This window comes from Lissotriton vulgaris, chromosome 3_1 (genome assembly GCF_964263255.1).
Source record: "Lissotriton vulgaris chromosome 3_1, aLisVul1.2, whole genome shotgun sequence".
NCBI lineage: Eukaryota > Metazoa > Chordata > Amphibia > Caudata > Salamandridae > Lissotriton > Lissotriton vulgaris.
The window spans coordinates 21515238-21532049 of record NC_141689.1 but is presented as its reverse complement, the minus strand read 5'-3'; the positions used below and the strand labels follow the sequence as shown (position 1 = coordinate 21532049).

Genomic DNA, 16812 nt, shown 5'->3' with positions numbered 1-16812 from the left:
ACTTCCAGGTGGATCTACAGCACTACTTTCCCATAATGCCTCTGATTGCATCTAAGGCATGGCAAGTACAACTACTGAAGATCAAAAAAACCTGAAGAAGACGGAAGTTGAAACACGTTGTGGTTTTTTGGTTCAGTTATGCTGCTTCTTAATAAATGTATTCTATCAGAGGAATTCTTTGGGAGTGCAAGGCTGTGGTTTGGAGGCCTTTACCCCCAATGTTGCACCAGTAGTCATAGACTCATGAATTTATTTGTTTTGATATAATGTTTCATTGTATTTTAATGTTCATAGTTAATAATAATGTTTTGGATGCATTTATTGAGATTTTTTGGGTGCACACTTTCTATAGGGTTAATGTTTATATTTTGGGTTATGTAATATATGTTTTTTAAGTAATTGGTTTATGTAAAAATAGGGTTGGGATGTTTTTATTAATTTTTCTTGTTTTTTTATGATGGGTTTGTAGTCAATATTGTGGTAATCAATATTTTTGACATGACATAAGTTTATTTAAAGGTAACGGCATCATTTTTTTATCGGAATATGTAGAAATCAATAATTTTTTTAACAATATCTGTGTGCTTGATACTAGTAATTATTATAGTAATGTCTGCAATGTAGATTTTTTTTTCTTGCTATTTAATTTCTCATATTTGTGGTTCTCGATATTTGTTCGATTGATAATATGTCACTGATCAATAGGCCTGTGTGCTGATCACTTTACTATGTTAGGGATATACATGAATGATCCTATTTGAAATATTAATACATTTTCTAATGGAAGAAGATAGAAAAGCAGATGGTCTTCACCATATTCCATGTTGATCAGGTTATACATTTGGTATTGTGACTACCAGTTATTTTTAGCTCTTAAATGCATCTTTTGTTGATATCTGGTCTGAACAGAATGATGTAAAACTTGGGAATGAATATGCAGCCGAGCAGTCCAGCACTGGAAGCCAAGATGGCAAAGATCTCCACGGCCACCATGTATCGACCCTTAGTGCTAAGGTAGGCTGGAAGGAAGGACACCCAGACGCTGCAGAACACCAGCATGCTGAATGTGATGAGCTTGGCCTCATTGAATCTATCAGGAAGGTTCCTGGCGAGGAAGGCCACAGTAAAGCTGGCAAAGGCCAGCAGACCCATGTAAGCAAGCATCCCGTAGAAAGCAATGACAGAACCGTTGTCACACTGTAGGATCACCTTTCCAATTTCAGACTGAGTGTCAGTGGCTGGATGAGGAGGATAAGTGAGCAGCCAAGTGAGACAAATTACTACTGACCCCAGTGTGCAAACGAGGACCATAGCAGCAGACACCTGAGATCCCAGCCATCTGCTTAACCTGCTACCTGGCTTGATGGCATTGAAGGCAATCACAACAGTGATGGTTTTCACTAATACACAAGACACGGCAACAGTGAAAATAATCCCAAATGCAGCTTGTTGGATCAAACATGTCAATAATGCAGGGCGTCCAATGAATAGAAGAGAGGTGAGGAAGGCCAGCAGCAGAGATACAAGGAGAGCGTAGCTGAGATGCTTGTTATTGGCCTTCACTATTGGGGTGTCTCGATATCTGAGAAAAATTCCCAACACACCAGCTGTGGACATGGATAGTGCAATAGCTACAGATGCCAACACTGCTCCAAGGAAATCACCATAAGAGAGATAAACAATGGCTTTCTGGATACAACCATCCTTTCTGTCAATTGGCCACTGGTCTTCGGGGCACTTTATGCAAGAGTCCATGTCTAAAATATAAAACATCAGATTAAAATCAAAATAAAAATATAAATATTGCAAACAGTTGATCAACATAACAGAGTACCAATGAAACTGAACCTGATATTTGATAAGAAATATTCCAGAAGTTTCACCCAGAAAGAGCTATAGCTGCTCTCGGACTGTAAAGCATGTTGATACTATGGGATCAATGCATCATATATGTATGTTGCTGTGGACAACAAAGCACTATCACAGCAGAATCCATTATTCCAATATCCCTTTGAATTGCTCAATGTAGACATCATGATGTTCAGTTTAGACAATTCAGTTTGAGGTATAATCCGATATTCACATATTTAACAATGCGTTGCTGTACGATAACAATAAATCATTTAATTCTGTGGAGTTACCACAAGTGAGATCCCCCCTCTTATTTCATTTTCCTCAGGTTTTCCTATTGAGTGAATACTATTCTCCATCTATAGTTTTTTTGTTTTTAATGAGACTACTAAAATAAATGTTCAGTAAATAACTTGGGGCCAGATATACGAAGAGTTTTTGAGGTTGCAAAATCAGAATATCTGATCTGTTTTTAACCTAAAATGCTTTTTTCATGTAGAACCACCAAACTACAATCCTACAGGATCTCAATTTGAGTTTGCAATTCAGTATTTAGAAGGAGTTATTACAGATGCTGAATCTCAGTGGAATGTATTAATGCTTTGGATCCAAGATGGCGGACTGAAGACGCCACTACAGTGCAGCCTGAGTCTGTAGCTCCCTCACCTCGATGCTTTTGCCGATGATCATACGGACCTAGTGCCCTCTGATTCCCTCTGATTCAACTGGCTAAACCTAACACCAAAATGATAAAAGAGAAAAACTGCTCAAAACTTTTTCTTACAACTTTGCATGAAGGTAATTACCTTTGCGAGAATGGCGGATGCAGTTTCTGTTTCTGATCGGGCACGCCGGTAGGGACGCTCTCTGTTGTGGGGCGGGCTGGGCTCGCTGGGCTTGTTGGACGCTGTTTTCTTGGCTCGGCTCTTCGGGTCTGGGTCGTGGTCTCGGCCCCTACACCTGGCGGGGGATTGGAGTGCCTGACACGGAGAGTGCTCAGGGGAGGCTGGGCGCGGTGCTTACTCCTATAGCGCAAACAATGGCTCCGAAGAATCTTCCAAGAGGCCCATGGGCTGCGAGGGGTGTCCCGACAGCTGTAGCGGAGGAGGGCGGTATTCAGGAAACCGTTTCGACCGCTGCGAGCACTGCACCGGCTGAACATCTGAAGACAACGGATGCAAAGGTTTTTGTGAAGGCTTCTGTATGTGCGCCAGCTTTGATCACAGGATCGAGCTCACAAACCTCAGAGACTGCAGGGATACAGGAGAAGGTTGCACTTCCATCTGGTAAGCAGCAAATCATCCGTCCCTCTCTGTTTACTGCAGCTGATAAAAGTGCATTGATTAAGTCTAAAACGGTTTCTGCTACTGTTATTGCCGCAGCTAATGGCACTAAAGACAGCAAAGTAGGTACCACGTTGAATGATCAATTGAATGTCGACACTACGGAGAGTGAACAGCAGGATGTGGGAGAAGACCTGATTAAAGATACAGCTGATATGACCGAGGTGACTGAAGGGATTGAAGGCCCTATAGACGGGGATACACGTGTAGTGGTGGCATCAGAGGTCTCAGCTGACAAGGAGAAGGAGCTGGAATTGGAGATGGCAGACACGGAGCTAGACCTAAGTGGCTCTGAACAGAATAATGCAATAAACTCTGCAACTCCTAGTACCTCGGAACAGACTAAGTTGGTACAGGTCACCGCCGCGCAAAAAATCCTCAACAGCAGCAAATTAAATAAACACCCCAGCGATATTTTCTTGGGGAACATGGAAAAAGCTGATGCCTCTAATGATGAGTACAAGGAACTGGCCGATGAGGAGGAAGACGGGGGGAGATTCTCCCCTGGACGCAGTGAAGCAGCTTGCTCGGAAAAAAGGAAGGGGTAAGGCCAAAAGTAAGGTTAAGAACAAGAAGACTATTAACCCCTCCACTCTTTCTACAGTTATATCATTTTCGAACACTAGAGGCAAACCTATCTTGGATGAGAGTCCACTGCGAAAATGGATCCAGGCCAAGGGGGCGGGTCAAAACCATGGCATTACGGCTATCAGGAACTAGTCCGACAGAGCCGCTCCTTCCCTCTCAAGACGTGAGTAGCAATTCGATCTCTCCTAAATATCTCAATCGGTCTCTTACGGATAGAAATTTAGATTCTACCATAGTAGAGGGGAGACACCCGCAGGCAGTAATGGAAGGAAGAGAGGGGGCTAATAGCACGGCTCCTACTCACATTGTTAGCACAACCCCTCTTACAATAGCTTCTACGGCTGAGGTGAACAGGAATTATTGTATGGGGACGCATATCTCTTCAAAATCATCTTCTGTGACACTATCCTGTATGAATATTCCGCCTGGCCTACAGTCTGAGAACCCTTCTCTAGCTCTAATTCTGCACACACTGACCGAACAGCGGCACGAAGCTCAACAACACTTTTTGCAATTAAAAGAAGATAATACCAAGATGCAAAATTGTCTACTTGAGGTTAATAGCAAAATGAGTGGCATTACCCAAGAGGTAGGAGAATTACAGCAGAGGGTTGTACTGGGTGAAGAACAGTCTGCAGGTACAGAGTTAAAGTCTGCCCGCCATGACAAAGAGATCCGGGCTTTGCAATATAAAATCGAGGATATGGAGAACAGACAGCGAAGGCAGAACCTCAGACTCTTTGGGATTCCAGAGGGTTCAGAAGGCTCAGACCCTCGCGCCTACATCGTCAAACTCTTTCAACGTGCCTTTCCCGACTGGGACTCTAAGCTGCAGAGAGTTCATAGACTGCCTTTAGTAAATAGAAACAAAGGAAGCAAATCCCCCATCCTTTCCTGATCTTTTTTGGGAATTTCATACTTATGCAGGTTGTCTCTTTGAAAGCAAGATCTAACTCCCCAATAGTGACAGAAGATGTAACCTTTTTTGTCAGGTCAGATTTATGTAAGAGCACAATGGAGAGGCATTGGAATATACGACAACTAATTGATTCCTTTAAGTCGGCAGGTGCACAGATTTTTCTCCTGGAACCGGCCTGCCTAAAAGTCATCAAAGCAGGTCATACGTATTACCTCAATCAGGGCAAGGAAGCTGAGGCGGTGTTAGCAAAAATTACTACTGTATAAAGGTGTTAGGACGAATGAACTTTCAGAAATATAATGGTGGTCGACAAGGTGCTGACTAATTGATACTGTTCTCGGGGGGTCTAAGATTTATACATTTGAGGGTGAGGGTTCTTTAGACAGCTGCACTTACAGGTGGCTGCCCATCCAGTGGCAGCAGGTGCGTGAGGGGGGTTTCCCACATGGTATGGGGGGTGGAGGGTAGGGGAGGGGGCGGTAGAGGGAGGGGGGGTGATGTGGAGGGGAAAAAACAGGAAAGGACACGACAAGTCTAACTGAGAGTAACTGGGCAGTTTTCAGACCAGAAATTAGCATGAAATCAAGGAAAGGGACAGATCGTATTGATTTAATATTTATTCAAAATGTGGCATTTTAGATGCCTAGCCTGGAATGTGTCAGGCTTGAATAATAAAAACAAAAGAAGCTTGGTCTATGAGGAATTGAAAATGTATGCTCCATATTTGGTTATGTTAACAGAAATGCATATATGTTTTAAGGATAAGAAACTTTTGGGCCAATTGGGATACGAAAGGGTGGTATGTACTACTTTAAATGCTTCTATTCATGGAGTGGCAATTTTGAAGAAGCGACAATTGCGCGGGGTAGTGATTAAAACTGCTGCAGATAATGGGGGTCGATGGGCAATTGCGCGAATGAGGTTAGAAAATTGTAAATTTGTTTTTTGTGCCATTTATGGGACGAATACGGATGAACCACGCATTTTTGATTGGTTGAATGTAGAATTACTTTCTTTGGAGGGAGAACTCATTCTGATGGGGGATTTTACTTGTGTGCTAAATTATGAACAGGATGTGACGAAGAGAGGGATATTCCGATGCATGCGTAAAACCAGGGCTGCAATTCTGGAATTAGCAAGGATACATAATGTAAAAGATGTACGGCGGAATCTCCCTCCTGGTATACCAGGATACACTTACTATTCATCCCCCCATAAATAATGCTCACGTATAGATCTGGCGTGGGCATCAGATGAATTAATTGATTTAGGACACATGGAGATCTTTCCAAGAATATCATCCGATCATAACCTCTAATCACCACACAGACCCTCTACCTGCTAATGCTGTAAAAGACTTTATCCCCTTGCTCCTCCCTCTCTGGACCAAGATCATTAACAGCTCTTTGCAACAAGGACACATTCCAGACTCCCTTAAGGTGGGGCAAGTCACGCCTATACTCAAGAAACCTACAGCTGACCCGTCTGACCTAAACAATTATCGGCCCATCACCAATATCCCCACCCTGGCCAAACTGTTGGAGAAATGTGTCCAACTCCAACTAACAAAACACATTGATCAATTTGACCTCCTCAACCCTCATCAATCAGGTTTCAGAGCGAAACATAGCACGGAAACAGCTATGACACACATAATTGATGACGCCCTCCAAATTCTGGATCGTAATGAGTCCTGCCTCCTCATCCTTCTTGATCTCTCGTCAGCATTTGACACGGTCAAACATGAGAACTTGTTGGAGCTGCTAAGTACTAGGATGGGGCTATCGGGAACTGTTCTCAAATGGTTTTCGTCTTTCCTTCACAACCGGTCTCAGAGGTTCAAGATCGACAATGTACTATCTACACCTGTGCCTGCAGATCTAGGGGTTCCACAAGGATCCACCCTCTCTCCTACACTGTTCAACCTCGTTATGGAACCCCTCGCCACCTTGCTTCAAGCATCCAATGTTCAATTCCATATGTACGCTGATGACACACAACTCTATCTAAAGTTACAGTCCCCGGAAGATATCAAACAGCTGAATTCCACGCTTATTAACACCCAATCCTGGCTGGCCGATAATCACCTCAAACTGAATGCTCTAAAAACTGAGTTCCTACTCATCTCACCTCCGGCGAAAATCTCCACCACCCAAACCTGGCTCAACAACCTAACAGCACTCAATGTCCAACCTACCATCGTGGACTCGGCGAAATCCCTAGGCATCACACTCGACGCCAAGCTCGACATGCAGCAGCACGTCAGCAAAGCCACAAAAGCAGCTAATTTCCAAATTAACACGCTGAGGAAAATTAAACCCTTCCTCCCGGCCAAAGACTTCCAAACTGCTGTACAAGCTCTAGTCATCCCTCGAATAGACTACGGAATTGCGACCCTCAGCGGTCTCCCACAATCCACAACAGCACCCTTAAGAGCCTCCCTGAACGCTGCCGCGAGACTCATTACTGGCTCTAGAAAGCACTCGCACATATCCCCAGACCTAAAGTCTCTAAAATGGCTGCCTTTTGAAGCCAGAATACAGCTAAAAATTGCAACTATGACACACGCGGCCGTGCACCACAAGGCACCCAACTACCTCGCTCAAAAGCTGTCTATATCAGGAGGTTCGAGATCCAATAGGAGTGCTAAAAATCTACTCCTGAAACCTCGTAGATTTCGGAAAGCGAAAACTTACAAACGCTCCTTCTCTGGAATGGCACCCAGGATCTGGAATGCGCTCCCTCCTGAAACAAGGCTAATCACCTCCACTGCACTCTTCAAGAAAGAGGTGAAAACATTGCTTCTGGCCAAGATCTCCTGATCGCTACAGATGTTGGGTCAGAGACTCTGCATTGCTTGTACCGCTGCTCTGCATATCCCCTGGCACTATACTTGACTTGTTGGGGGCACTATTACGCTACTCTCTTACTACCGACCAAGATATGATACACGTTGGTTTACTGATCCACCTGTACGCCATTGTAGTCGGATCAATGACCTGTGCTGCTCTATACTACTCCCTTACCTTATCATATATGGATTGGTTTCATGTTTGTTTTTATCATCCATGTTATTACCATGTTACTTACCATGTTATTACCATGTTATTACCATGTTACCATGTTATTTACCTGATCATATATGGATTGGTTTTATGTTTGTTTCTATCATCCATGTTATTACCATGTCACTGACTATTATACTGTTCCCATTATCTCTGTTTACTCCTATTGCCCCTCCCTGTCTTTGTGAAGCGCTCTGATATCTGTAAGGATCCTGTTCGCGCTATATAAAACTTTGAATAAATAAATAAATAAATAAACCCTATACTTTTTACATTTTGTATAGTCCAAAGGCCATTAGAACAGCGACCTTTTACGTTCCCTAGATATTTACTAACAGATGTCGTATTTGTAGCAGGCCTTAAGGAACATATAAAATAATTTATTGAAATCAATATTAATACTGCTACTCTTTTATCAGTGTGAGATGCCTGCAAAGCCTCAATAAGGGGTCTTGCGCAACAACATGTATTTAAACAAAACGCATTGCGTATGAAAGAAACCACGGTGGCAACCGCTAATATTTTGCTAGTTGAAAAACAATTAGCTGATAATCTTAGGGCTGGTGGGCTATGCATTCAAGACATTGCTCAATTAGAAACCAAACTTGTTACTTTACGTTCAACTATTAAAAGCTCCTTCAGGGAGAAAAATATATTTGTAAAATACTCAAATATAAACTTTCCCAATATGAATGTGGGGATGGAGTAGGGAAGCTCCTGGCCTACAAAGTTGCTGACGATCGGGCAACGGCTTTAATTAAATCTAATAAAGGCCCCAATAATATTCTATACTCCAAACCTGCACAAATTATGGGACTTATCCACCCCCGAGAGTAGGAGTACAGAGGATCAGATACAATCGTATATATACGAGAAACTACCTGTAAGAGAATATTTAGATCAGGAAAGTATTGACCAATTGGAGGCGAAGAATACACTAGCAGAGTTGCGTCTTGCTTTTTCCTCTCTTCCATCTAACAAGGCGGCAGGTGAGGATACACTTCCGATAGAATTATAAAAAATTTGAGCGGATGAAATTTTGCCTCTTTTTTGTTTAGTAATTAATTTAGTTGGTGTTACAGGGAAGGCCCCGGACTCCTGGAAAACAGCTAAAATTATGTTTTAAAAAAAATAAATAAACCAGCTATGGACTGCGGGTCTTACAGACCTATCTCTTTGATAAACGCTAACCCCAGGGCCTACTCCAAACTTTTATCAATGCGAATGGCACCTCTCATGCTGCATTTTGTAAATGATCAACAGCATGGCTTTTTCGTAGGGTGGGATACTACCATCCATGTCAACATGGCCGTCACTGCCTTCGACGTGGCTGCAACTAATCTCACTCCACTCGGTATGACACTTTTAGACGCAGAGAAGGCGTTTGACCAAGTGGGGTGGGATTATTTGTGGGGGGTCTTGAAGCAATTCGGCATTAAAGGGCGCTTCCTTAGAAGCATACAGGCATTATACAGAGACCCCAACGCTAAAATCAGCTATGCTGGGTTATTCTCATCAACTTTTGCGATCTTAAAGGGGACTCGGCAGGGGTGTCCGCTATCACCCCTGCTTTTTGCTCTCTCTATGGAGCCATTTATTAATGCCTTGCAAGCTCAAGTTAAGATTGTACCGATGCAGCATGAAGACAACATTCGTAAAATAACTGCATATGCGGACGATTTAGCCATATATACCACTAACGTGGTGGATGCACTAGTAGGAATAACAGAAGAAGCTAATAACTTTGGAGCTATCTCCAGCTATAAATTAAATATTAACAAAACACAGGTTATAATAAATTATCAAGAAAACTCCTTAGTGCAAGGACTTTGCAAGTCCGCAGTCAACTTAGGGGTAAAGATCTCTTCCAAGATTACTGAAATAAATACATTAAATTATGATCCCTTATTAAAAGAGGTGACCATGCTGCTTAAAAAATGGCACAAGATCCCGCTCAACCTACTTGGTCGAATTAACTTGATCAAGATGAACATCTTGCCGAAATCTTTATATTTTTTCCGCTCCATTCCTCTTCAGGTTAATAACTTATATTTTTTAAAACTAGATGGAATCTTCAGAAGTTTTATCTGGGGCTATAAGAAGGCTAGAAGGTCTATGTCTACATTAAAATTACCACTGGAAAGAGGGGGTCTGAATTTTCCGGACTTTAGAGCTTATTTTTTCACATCCTTTTTAGGCCGGCTTCGTAGTTTGTTTATAGTTAATGATCAATATTTTTTTTATCAGTTCATGCTTGGTACTAACTCAAAACAATTCTTGGCAAAAGTGCAAGACCCAAATTATTTTAAACATGTTAAGACTGCGAGAGATGCAGTACGTATTTGGAACCTGATTTTGAGTAATTGTGACACTTCCTTTTATCATACTGAGCTACTACACTGGGAAAATCCAGGGCTTCTTGATATTTTTAGTGATAAAACTGGGCGGGACTGGGCTAAGTATGGAATCACGACACTAGGGGCTAGATGTAAGTAACTCTAATTTACCGACTCATAAATACCGAATTTTACCGATTCGGTATTTATGAATGGGTAAATTAGAAGGAGGGAGATGTAGGTAATTTTTTATTTTGAATTACAGAATCTGTAACATTCTGTATTTACCGATTTGGTAAATACCGAATCGGTATTGCCCATTGATTCCTATGGGCCTTGAAGCCCATAGGAATCAATGGGCAATACCAATTCGGTAAATACCGAATCCTTTAATGGTGCAGTGGGTGTCACTTTGACACCCTCTAGCAACGCAAGTACAGGTTTGTGTGACATGTGGCACACATACATGCCCTAAGGGAATGTCTGTGTGTCACATTGCACAGGTGTGCATGCACAGATGTGCATGCACACCTGAATTCGGTATTTTACCACCCAATAGTATTGGGTGGTAAAATACCGACTCTTAAGGGCCTGTGGCACTCTTAGGAGTGTCAGCTACATATGGATTTACCGAATCGGTAAATATACCGATTCGTTATTTTACCGATTCTGTAAATTTTCAGATTCGGTAAATTTACATAATCAGTAAAATATAGGCCCCCTACATCAGAAAACCCTAATACCGGTCGGTAACAGCCGAATTCGGCCATTACCGACCGGTATTAGGGATCCTACATCTGGCCCTAGGAGACTTATATGGCACAGATGGTTTTCTACAATTTGCAACATTGAAAATGTTGTACAACTTGCCCGAAGTAATGATATACAAATACATTCTAATTAAGGATTATCTGATACGTAAGATGAATTTGAACCTAATTAATAGCTCAGATATCTGGACTTGCTTTTATTCTACTAAAAGGAAGTCACTAATTAGTCTGGGATACAAGTGTCTTGGTCAAAATAAACTGGATGACTGCCCTAGATTGGCGCTAGAATGGACTACTGATTTAGGATCTAATGTGACATCCCAGAATATTTCAGCCGCTTTAGTTAATATTAATAAAGTAGTTCACTCTTCTAGTCTGAAACTGCAATTATATAGAATGGTTAGTCAACTTTGTTAAACTCCATTAAACATATCTAAATGGTCAAAAAACAATTCAGGAAGCGATCGCACTAAATGCCCTAAATGTGGTCTGGTGGCAGCAGACCTCATACATATGATTTATGCATGCCCATCATTAACCAAATACTGGTCATAAAATGAAAATATTTTACTTCAAAAACAGCTGATTAATACTTCACTCACTGCACCTTTGGTATTACTATCTATATACTCTACGGGCATCACCAATAGGAATTGGTTAGGCATAGCTCTGGCCTGTGCCAGATTGGTGATAGCCAGGGCTTGGATTTCACAGAACACCCCTCACACGATCGAGTGGTGGAATCTCTTACATGAAATTTACACTATGGAAGGTTCACTGGCCAGGAGCAGACACTTAAAAGCAACTGTTAAGTTCGGACCGATATGGGACAACTTTTTGTAAAGTTTATACTGATATAGTTAACGGAACCTTTGTGTTCAAGCTGGCGCTATTGATTTAGTATGGCTAAGAATTTCTATTTCTCTGTTCATTTGTCTTTTATTTCAGCATGTAGATCTGTACCTGTAATAACTGGAATTTTTCTTTTTGTATGTATACGAAAAATGCTGCTCTCCTTGACTTGCTTGTCAATAAAAAATGTGTAAAAGTAAAAAAAAAAAAAAAAGAAAAAGGAACCGACTTGCAGTTGCAAAACATTTAACATGTACCACCTCCTCAAAGGAGGATGCAACCCCTTCACAAATAGGAAGGGGTTCACAGTGCTTCCTTTCCCCTTTGAGAATGTTAAACAATATCTTTTGGAAGAGCAGGCACTGACTCATCAGTAGGACCAATGCCTACGTTTGAAAAATGAAAGGTAAATGCTTAATTGCTTTCTTTTGAAACCCATCTTAATTTCCTTTAAGGAAAACATTCCACATTTGTTTAAAAAAGTTCTTTTTTTAAAGCAATCACATATATGGTGGTCTGCTGACCCCAGCAGGCCAACAGCCCTCTGATGTCTATAATTTCTAATTGGTTGCCACTGTGAACTACCTAATTACTATTCATGAGGTAAGTTAATATGTGGCCCCTAGGAATACCTAATGTAAAAATAAAAGTTTCAAACATTAGGAATGGGAATCACCTAATTGCGATTCTGCGAATACCTTTGTCCTTCTCCCTCAAAGCAGTGCAACCGTTTTAAGTAAGTTATTGAAGGAATAAGGGAAGGTTTTTTGAACATGTGAATGCCAAAGTGTTTTGGTGCCAGCAGATCCTCATAAAATAGCCAAAGTGAACAGAGTTATTTAGAGAAGGCAACAAAAATCTATGGTCCATATTTATCATGCCCAAATGCGTTCGCAAACGCCGAAATTCACAGAATTTCGGCTTTTGCGAATGCATTTTTGCAAAATGGTATGTATCACACAAATCTGCATGCAAAATAAGGAATCGCAAAATTTGCAATTCCTTATTTTGTGATTGCATTTAAGGAATCGCAAATTTTGCGATTCCTTAAATGCAATGTAAGAAGCCAAAAGAATTTGCTAAATGGCCTTAAGGAATTGCAAATTACCACCAACTGGTGGTAAGTTGCGAATTCCTTGAAAAATGCACATGTTTGCATTTTTCAAAGTGCCATGTGATGCACCTATACTTATTTCAGGGGTGAAACAGGGTGTCCTTTGGACACCCCTGCACCCTTGCAATTATTCTAAATTTGCGATTAGCAAATTGTGAATCGTAAATTGAGAAAAAATATTAATTCCTTCCTATGGGCCTCCTGGCCCATAGAAATGAATGGGAAAGTATACAAGATATCGCTACAACATTGCGATTTTCTTGATACATACCAATTTGCGATTCTGAAATAGCAATTTCTTAAAAATCACTATTACAGAATCACAAATTGGTTCCTTGATACATATGGCCTTTTGTCTTTAGTGACCTCCTAAAGAGAGTATCACTCTGTTGAGATCTTAAAAACAGAGGCAGCGAGTTGTTTACTGGCTAGAAAAGTCCTGCCTCCCCAGGTGGCCTTTTTTATTTCTGGAATGACCACCAAATTAGCAAGAGAAAATCTTAGTTCTCCGAGTGGGGACTACCACTTGAACATATTCTGAGAGTATAAGGGGCCTGAGCCATGCAAAGCTTAGAGAGCACCTTAAATTTGTTGCAATAAATAAATAAATACATTTCACTCTCTCACCCACCGGCAGCCAATGCAGACCCTGGATTGTTTTGGAGACGGCAGCAGAGCTGACACTTTCCGTAGAGATTGCAACTTTGACTGAAATGGTTTGTTTATCCCTAAATAAAGGGTGTTACTGTTATCTCTCCTAGATAGTATCAGAGCTGGCACAACAACTAAAGCAGTTCAATAGCAATGAAAAGGAACCTTTTTAGTATCTTAAATAAATAAAAACAAGAAGATGTAGTGCAATTGATCTGACCTAAAAAGTTTATATGTTCATCAAATAAGATACATACATGTTGAACCTTCGGGACCAGAGAGGCCAATGGTTCAAGATTAGTAGGCCTCCATGGATTGTTCCAGAACAAATTGTTCCTCCCAAATAGAATGACCTCTGTCTTCTCAGTGTTTAGTTTCAAACAATTTTGCTGCATCCAGACTGAAACATGAGTCAAAAAGTGAACTATTAGCCATCATGACTATCGTATCCGGGATTGATATGATTAGTCGCATATCGTCTGCATAGTAGCCGACAGATAAACCAAAAGATTGATTAAGATACACCAGGAGAGTGATATCAATCTTAAAATGAGAGGGAGTTAAAGAAAAACCCTGAGGCACCCCACAGGGCAAAGAGAAAGCAGCAGATTCATAATTGCTCATCTTCACTTTAGCTAAGAAGGAGCTTAACAGGGCCTTGCTGCTGCACCGCAATGCATATAAATTTGGTAAACAGACCCCTAGGTCTCTAAATTCTCCAACGTTAGCAATAGGGTGTGCTGTAGAAGATGACAGTGATAGTTAACATTTCTGGTAGATATGCCACTTATGTTTTCATATTTTTTCTTACACTCTTCAGCCTCATTTAACATCAGTGCTATTGCAGTAGTCAGACATTAAACAGACAGTAGAATACATTTTAATTGGTTCTTTTACCTGTGCTATTTGAATACTCCCCTTCTGCACATGGCACACAGTAGAAGCAACAGATGGGCTTCCCTTCTATAGGAGCTTTACGGTACCCTGGAAGGCAACTCTCACTGCAGACTGAGCGGGGAATCTGTAACAAAACAATTGAAGGAGAAGAAACTACTTTTAGAAAGAGAGTGATACCTAAACAACATTACTGCAATATAGCAAGAAGAGAAACACAGTCACCAACTGATCAAATAGTTCTTTTTTACAATCATCCGGTCACAGTGTGAATCTAACAGGACATATTAAGGACTTAAAATTGTAGCAGTGTACCTAGGTCCACAAAGAAGCTGTACGGTGGGTCTCAAATGGGGTCGGAGGTTCCTATCACATGGATGAGTTGACACTAAACATAAAGTGGGTTACATGAGGATAACGGACACAAATATAAATGCTTACTTCAAAGGATACTGTTTGTATGAAACCCATGCTCAACACAAATCTGCATTAGTGTTTTTTTGCAGCATTGTTTATCTAGCAGATGTAGTGTTCTAAGTTATAAATGCTGAGTTATGGACTGACCAATCGATTGGGAACCAAGGTACAGTTTAAGCAGGCTAAGGCTGGCCCCTGTATCTGATCCATGCTCCATCATGTTTGGCCTGGACTTGTGGAGTTAACTAACCCTAGGCGGCCAACTATGCTATGCTTGCAAAGTTTGCGTAGTTTGTGCTACGCAAATTGCACGTAGGACAGTGCAAAATCGTGTAGCGTAGAGTGGCATTTTTTGCTCGCTTGCGGTCCTCAACATCAAGTTGTCAACCGCGAGTTTGCAAAATGACATCCCGGCGAGACTTTTTCCTCGTCGTGATCAGCAACATAAAGTTGGCGATCCCGAACAAGAAAAATAAATTCCCCGGCAAGATTCTCAACGCGGGGAGGTCAGGTTTCTCAATGCGAGTGGTCGTGTATGCTCATGACCGGTCGCAATGAGAAACTACCAGTCCACATAGAGAAAGCTGCCGCTCGAATGAAAATCTACTTGAGTGGCAGAAAACGACAGCTCGCACTGTGCGAGATGCCATTTTCAATGATTGCACAGTACGGACAAGCATCCGGCACTGTGTAATCATCGCGACCAGCATACTACACAGTTTGCTTAGCGCTACGCTTTTCTCACGTAGTGCGAAGTGCACTTCGTGTAGCTACGCATAGCACAACTATGCAAACTACGCCCAGGGTTAGATTTGACCGTGTCTAGCATGACCAGATATCCCTGGATGGCGCTTTATGATTTTAAGCAATATTTTAAGATAGTCTTAAACAAAACATAACTGCAGTTATACTTATTGTTTTTTTGTCTTGTTTTGTTCAGTTCACTAAGCTATGTTTTTTAACCAGATGCGGTATCTTTTTGTGTGGTGTTTTCAGTGTTTTACTGTTGGAAGTGCTGCACAAATACTTTACACATTGCTTCTTAAGTTGAGCCTGCCTGCTCTGTGCCAGGCTACCGGAGTGTGAGCACAGGTTAATTTAGGGTATGGATCTGACTGACCCTGACTAGGATTGTGGTTCCTGCCTAGACAGGGGGCATACCTCTGCCAACCAGAAACCCATTATCTAACAATTGTGAAAGACACCTATTAATAAATTCACTTTTTAGTTAATCTGCCCTGTCTACCAATGAAGGATGCACCCATTTCAAGCAATGGGGCATAGCCTTTAAAGCTTCTTTACACAATATTCTATCCCTCAGTATTTTAACTCACACTAAAGGAGGAGATGTGAATAGTAGTCCACAAACAAGATGTCCTTCAGTTACACCGTTCACACCTCCAGAAAATAATGTATGGACCCAAGCTTACCCCAGTGGCCCTGCTACCCAGAAGCCCCTGCTAGTGAATATAGAACTGCTCCCTTACCTGATCGATGTTCAGTTAAAATGTTCCTCTAAGTCCTGTAATTTTGTTATCCCTTGCAACTGTAATCGAGAAGCCACACTTGGGTTATCACCGTTTTCAGTCATTCTGCGTATCACTACCCTCGCTCTCCATTTATTATCTTTTCTTTGATCTGGTCTAGTTCTATTTCGACCTTGTTGACAATGATCTCTATAAATGGTGACAATGTACTACTAGTTAAGTATACACATCTGGAATACTTTTAATAAAGAATTGTGCGATCAACTATGGACAAGATAACCACATAGATGACTCTGATGGACGGCAACATCTTATGTGAGGTACGTGACAATTTTTATAAGGTGAAGGTTGAGGCAAATAAAACATTTAAAGTAAACCTTAAACATATGACAGATCCTTCTCCCACCTCTCCGTGAGACCTGGAACAACCTCCCCACCCACTTACGCTAGACCCACGCCCTACTGGCCTTCAGAAGACTCCTCAAGACCTTGCTCTTAGAGCAGTGGCAGCTCCCCCCCCAGCGC

At 41.5% G+C, this 16812-nt stretch overlaps 1 protein-coding gene across 1 annotated transcript; it reads right to left on the bottom strand.

The window, feature by feature from the left end:
• Positions 1–873: 873 nt before the first annotated feature.
• Positions 874–14504, bottom strand: LOC147725838 (vomeronasal type-2 receptor 26-like). The gene is made up of 2 exons (XM_086960006.1): positions 14387–14504; positions 874–1757 (listed from the first exon to the last, which is right to left on the bottom strand). The coding sequence occupies exon 2, from the start codon at positions 1753–1755 to the stop codon at positions 874–876; it is 882 nt and encodes a 293-aa protein (XP_086816132.1). The 5' UTR covers positions 1756–1757; positions 14387–14504.
• Positions 14505–16812: the final 2308 nt, after the last annotated feature.

Bases quoted from the DNA above. Each gene is read 5' to 3' on its own strand.
- LOC147725838 (XM_086960006.1), bottom strand. From the start codon at position 1,755: ATGGACTCTTGCATAAAGTGCCCCGAAGACCAGTGGCCAATTGACAGA.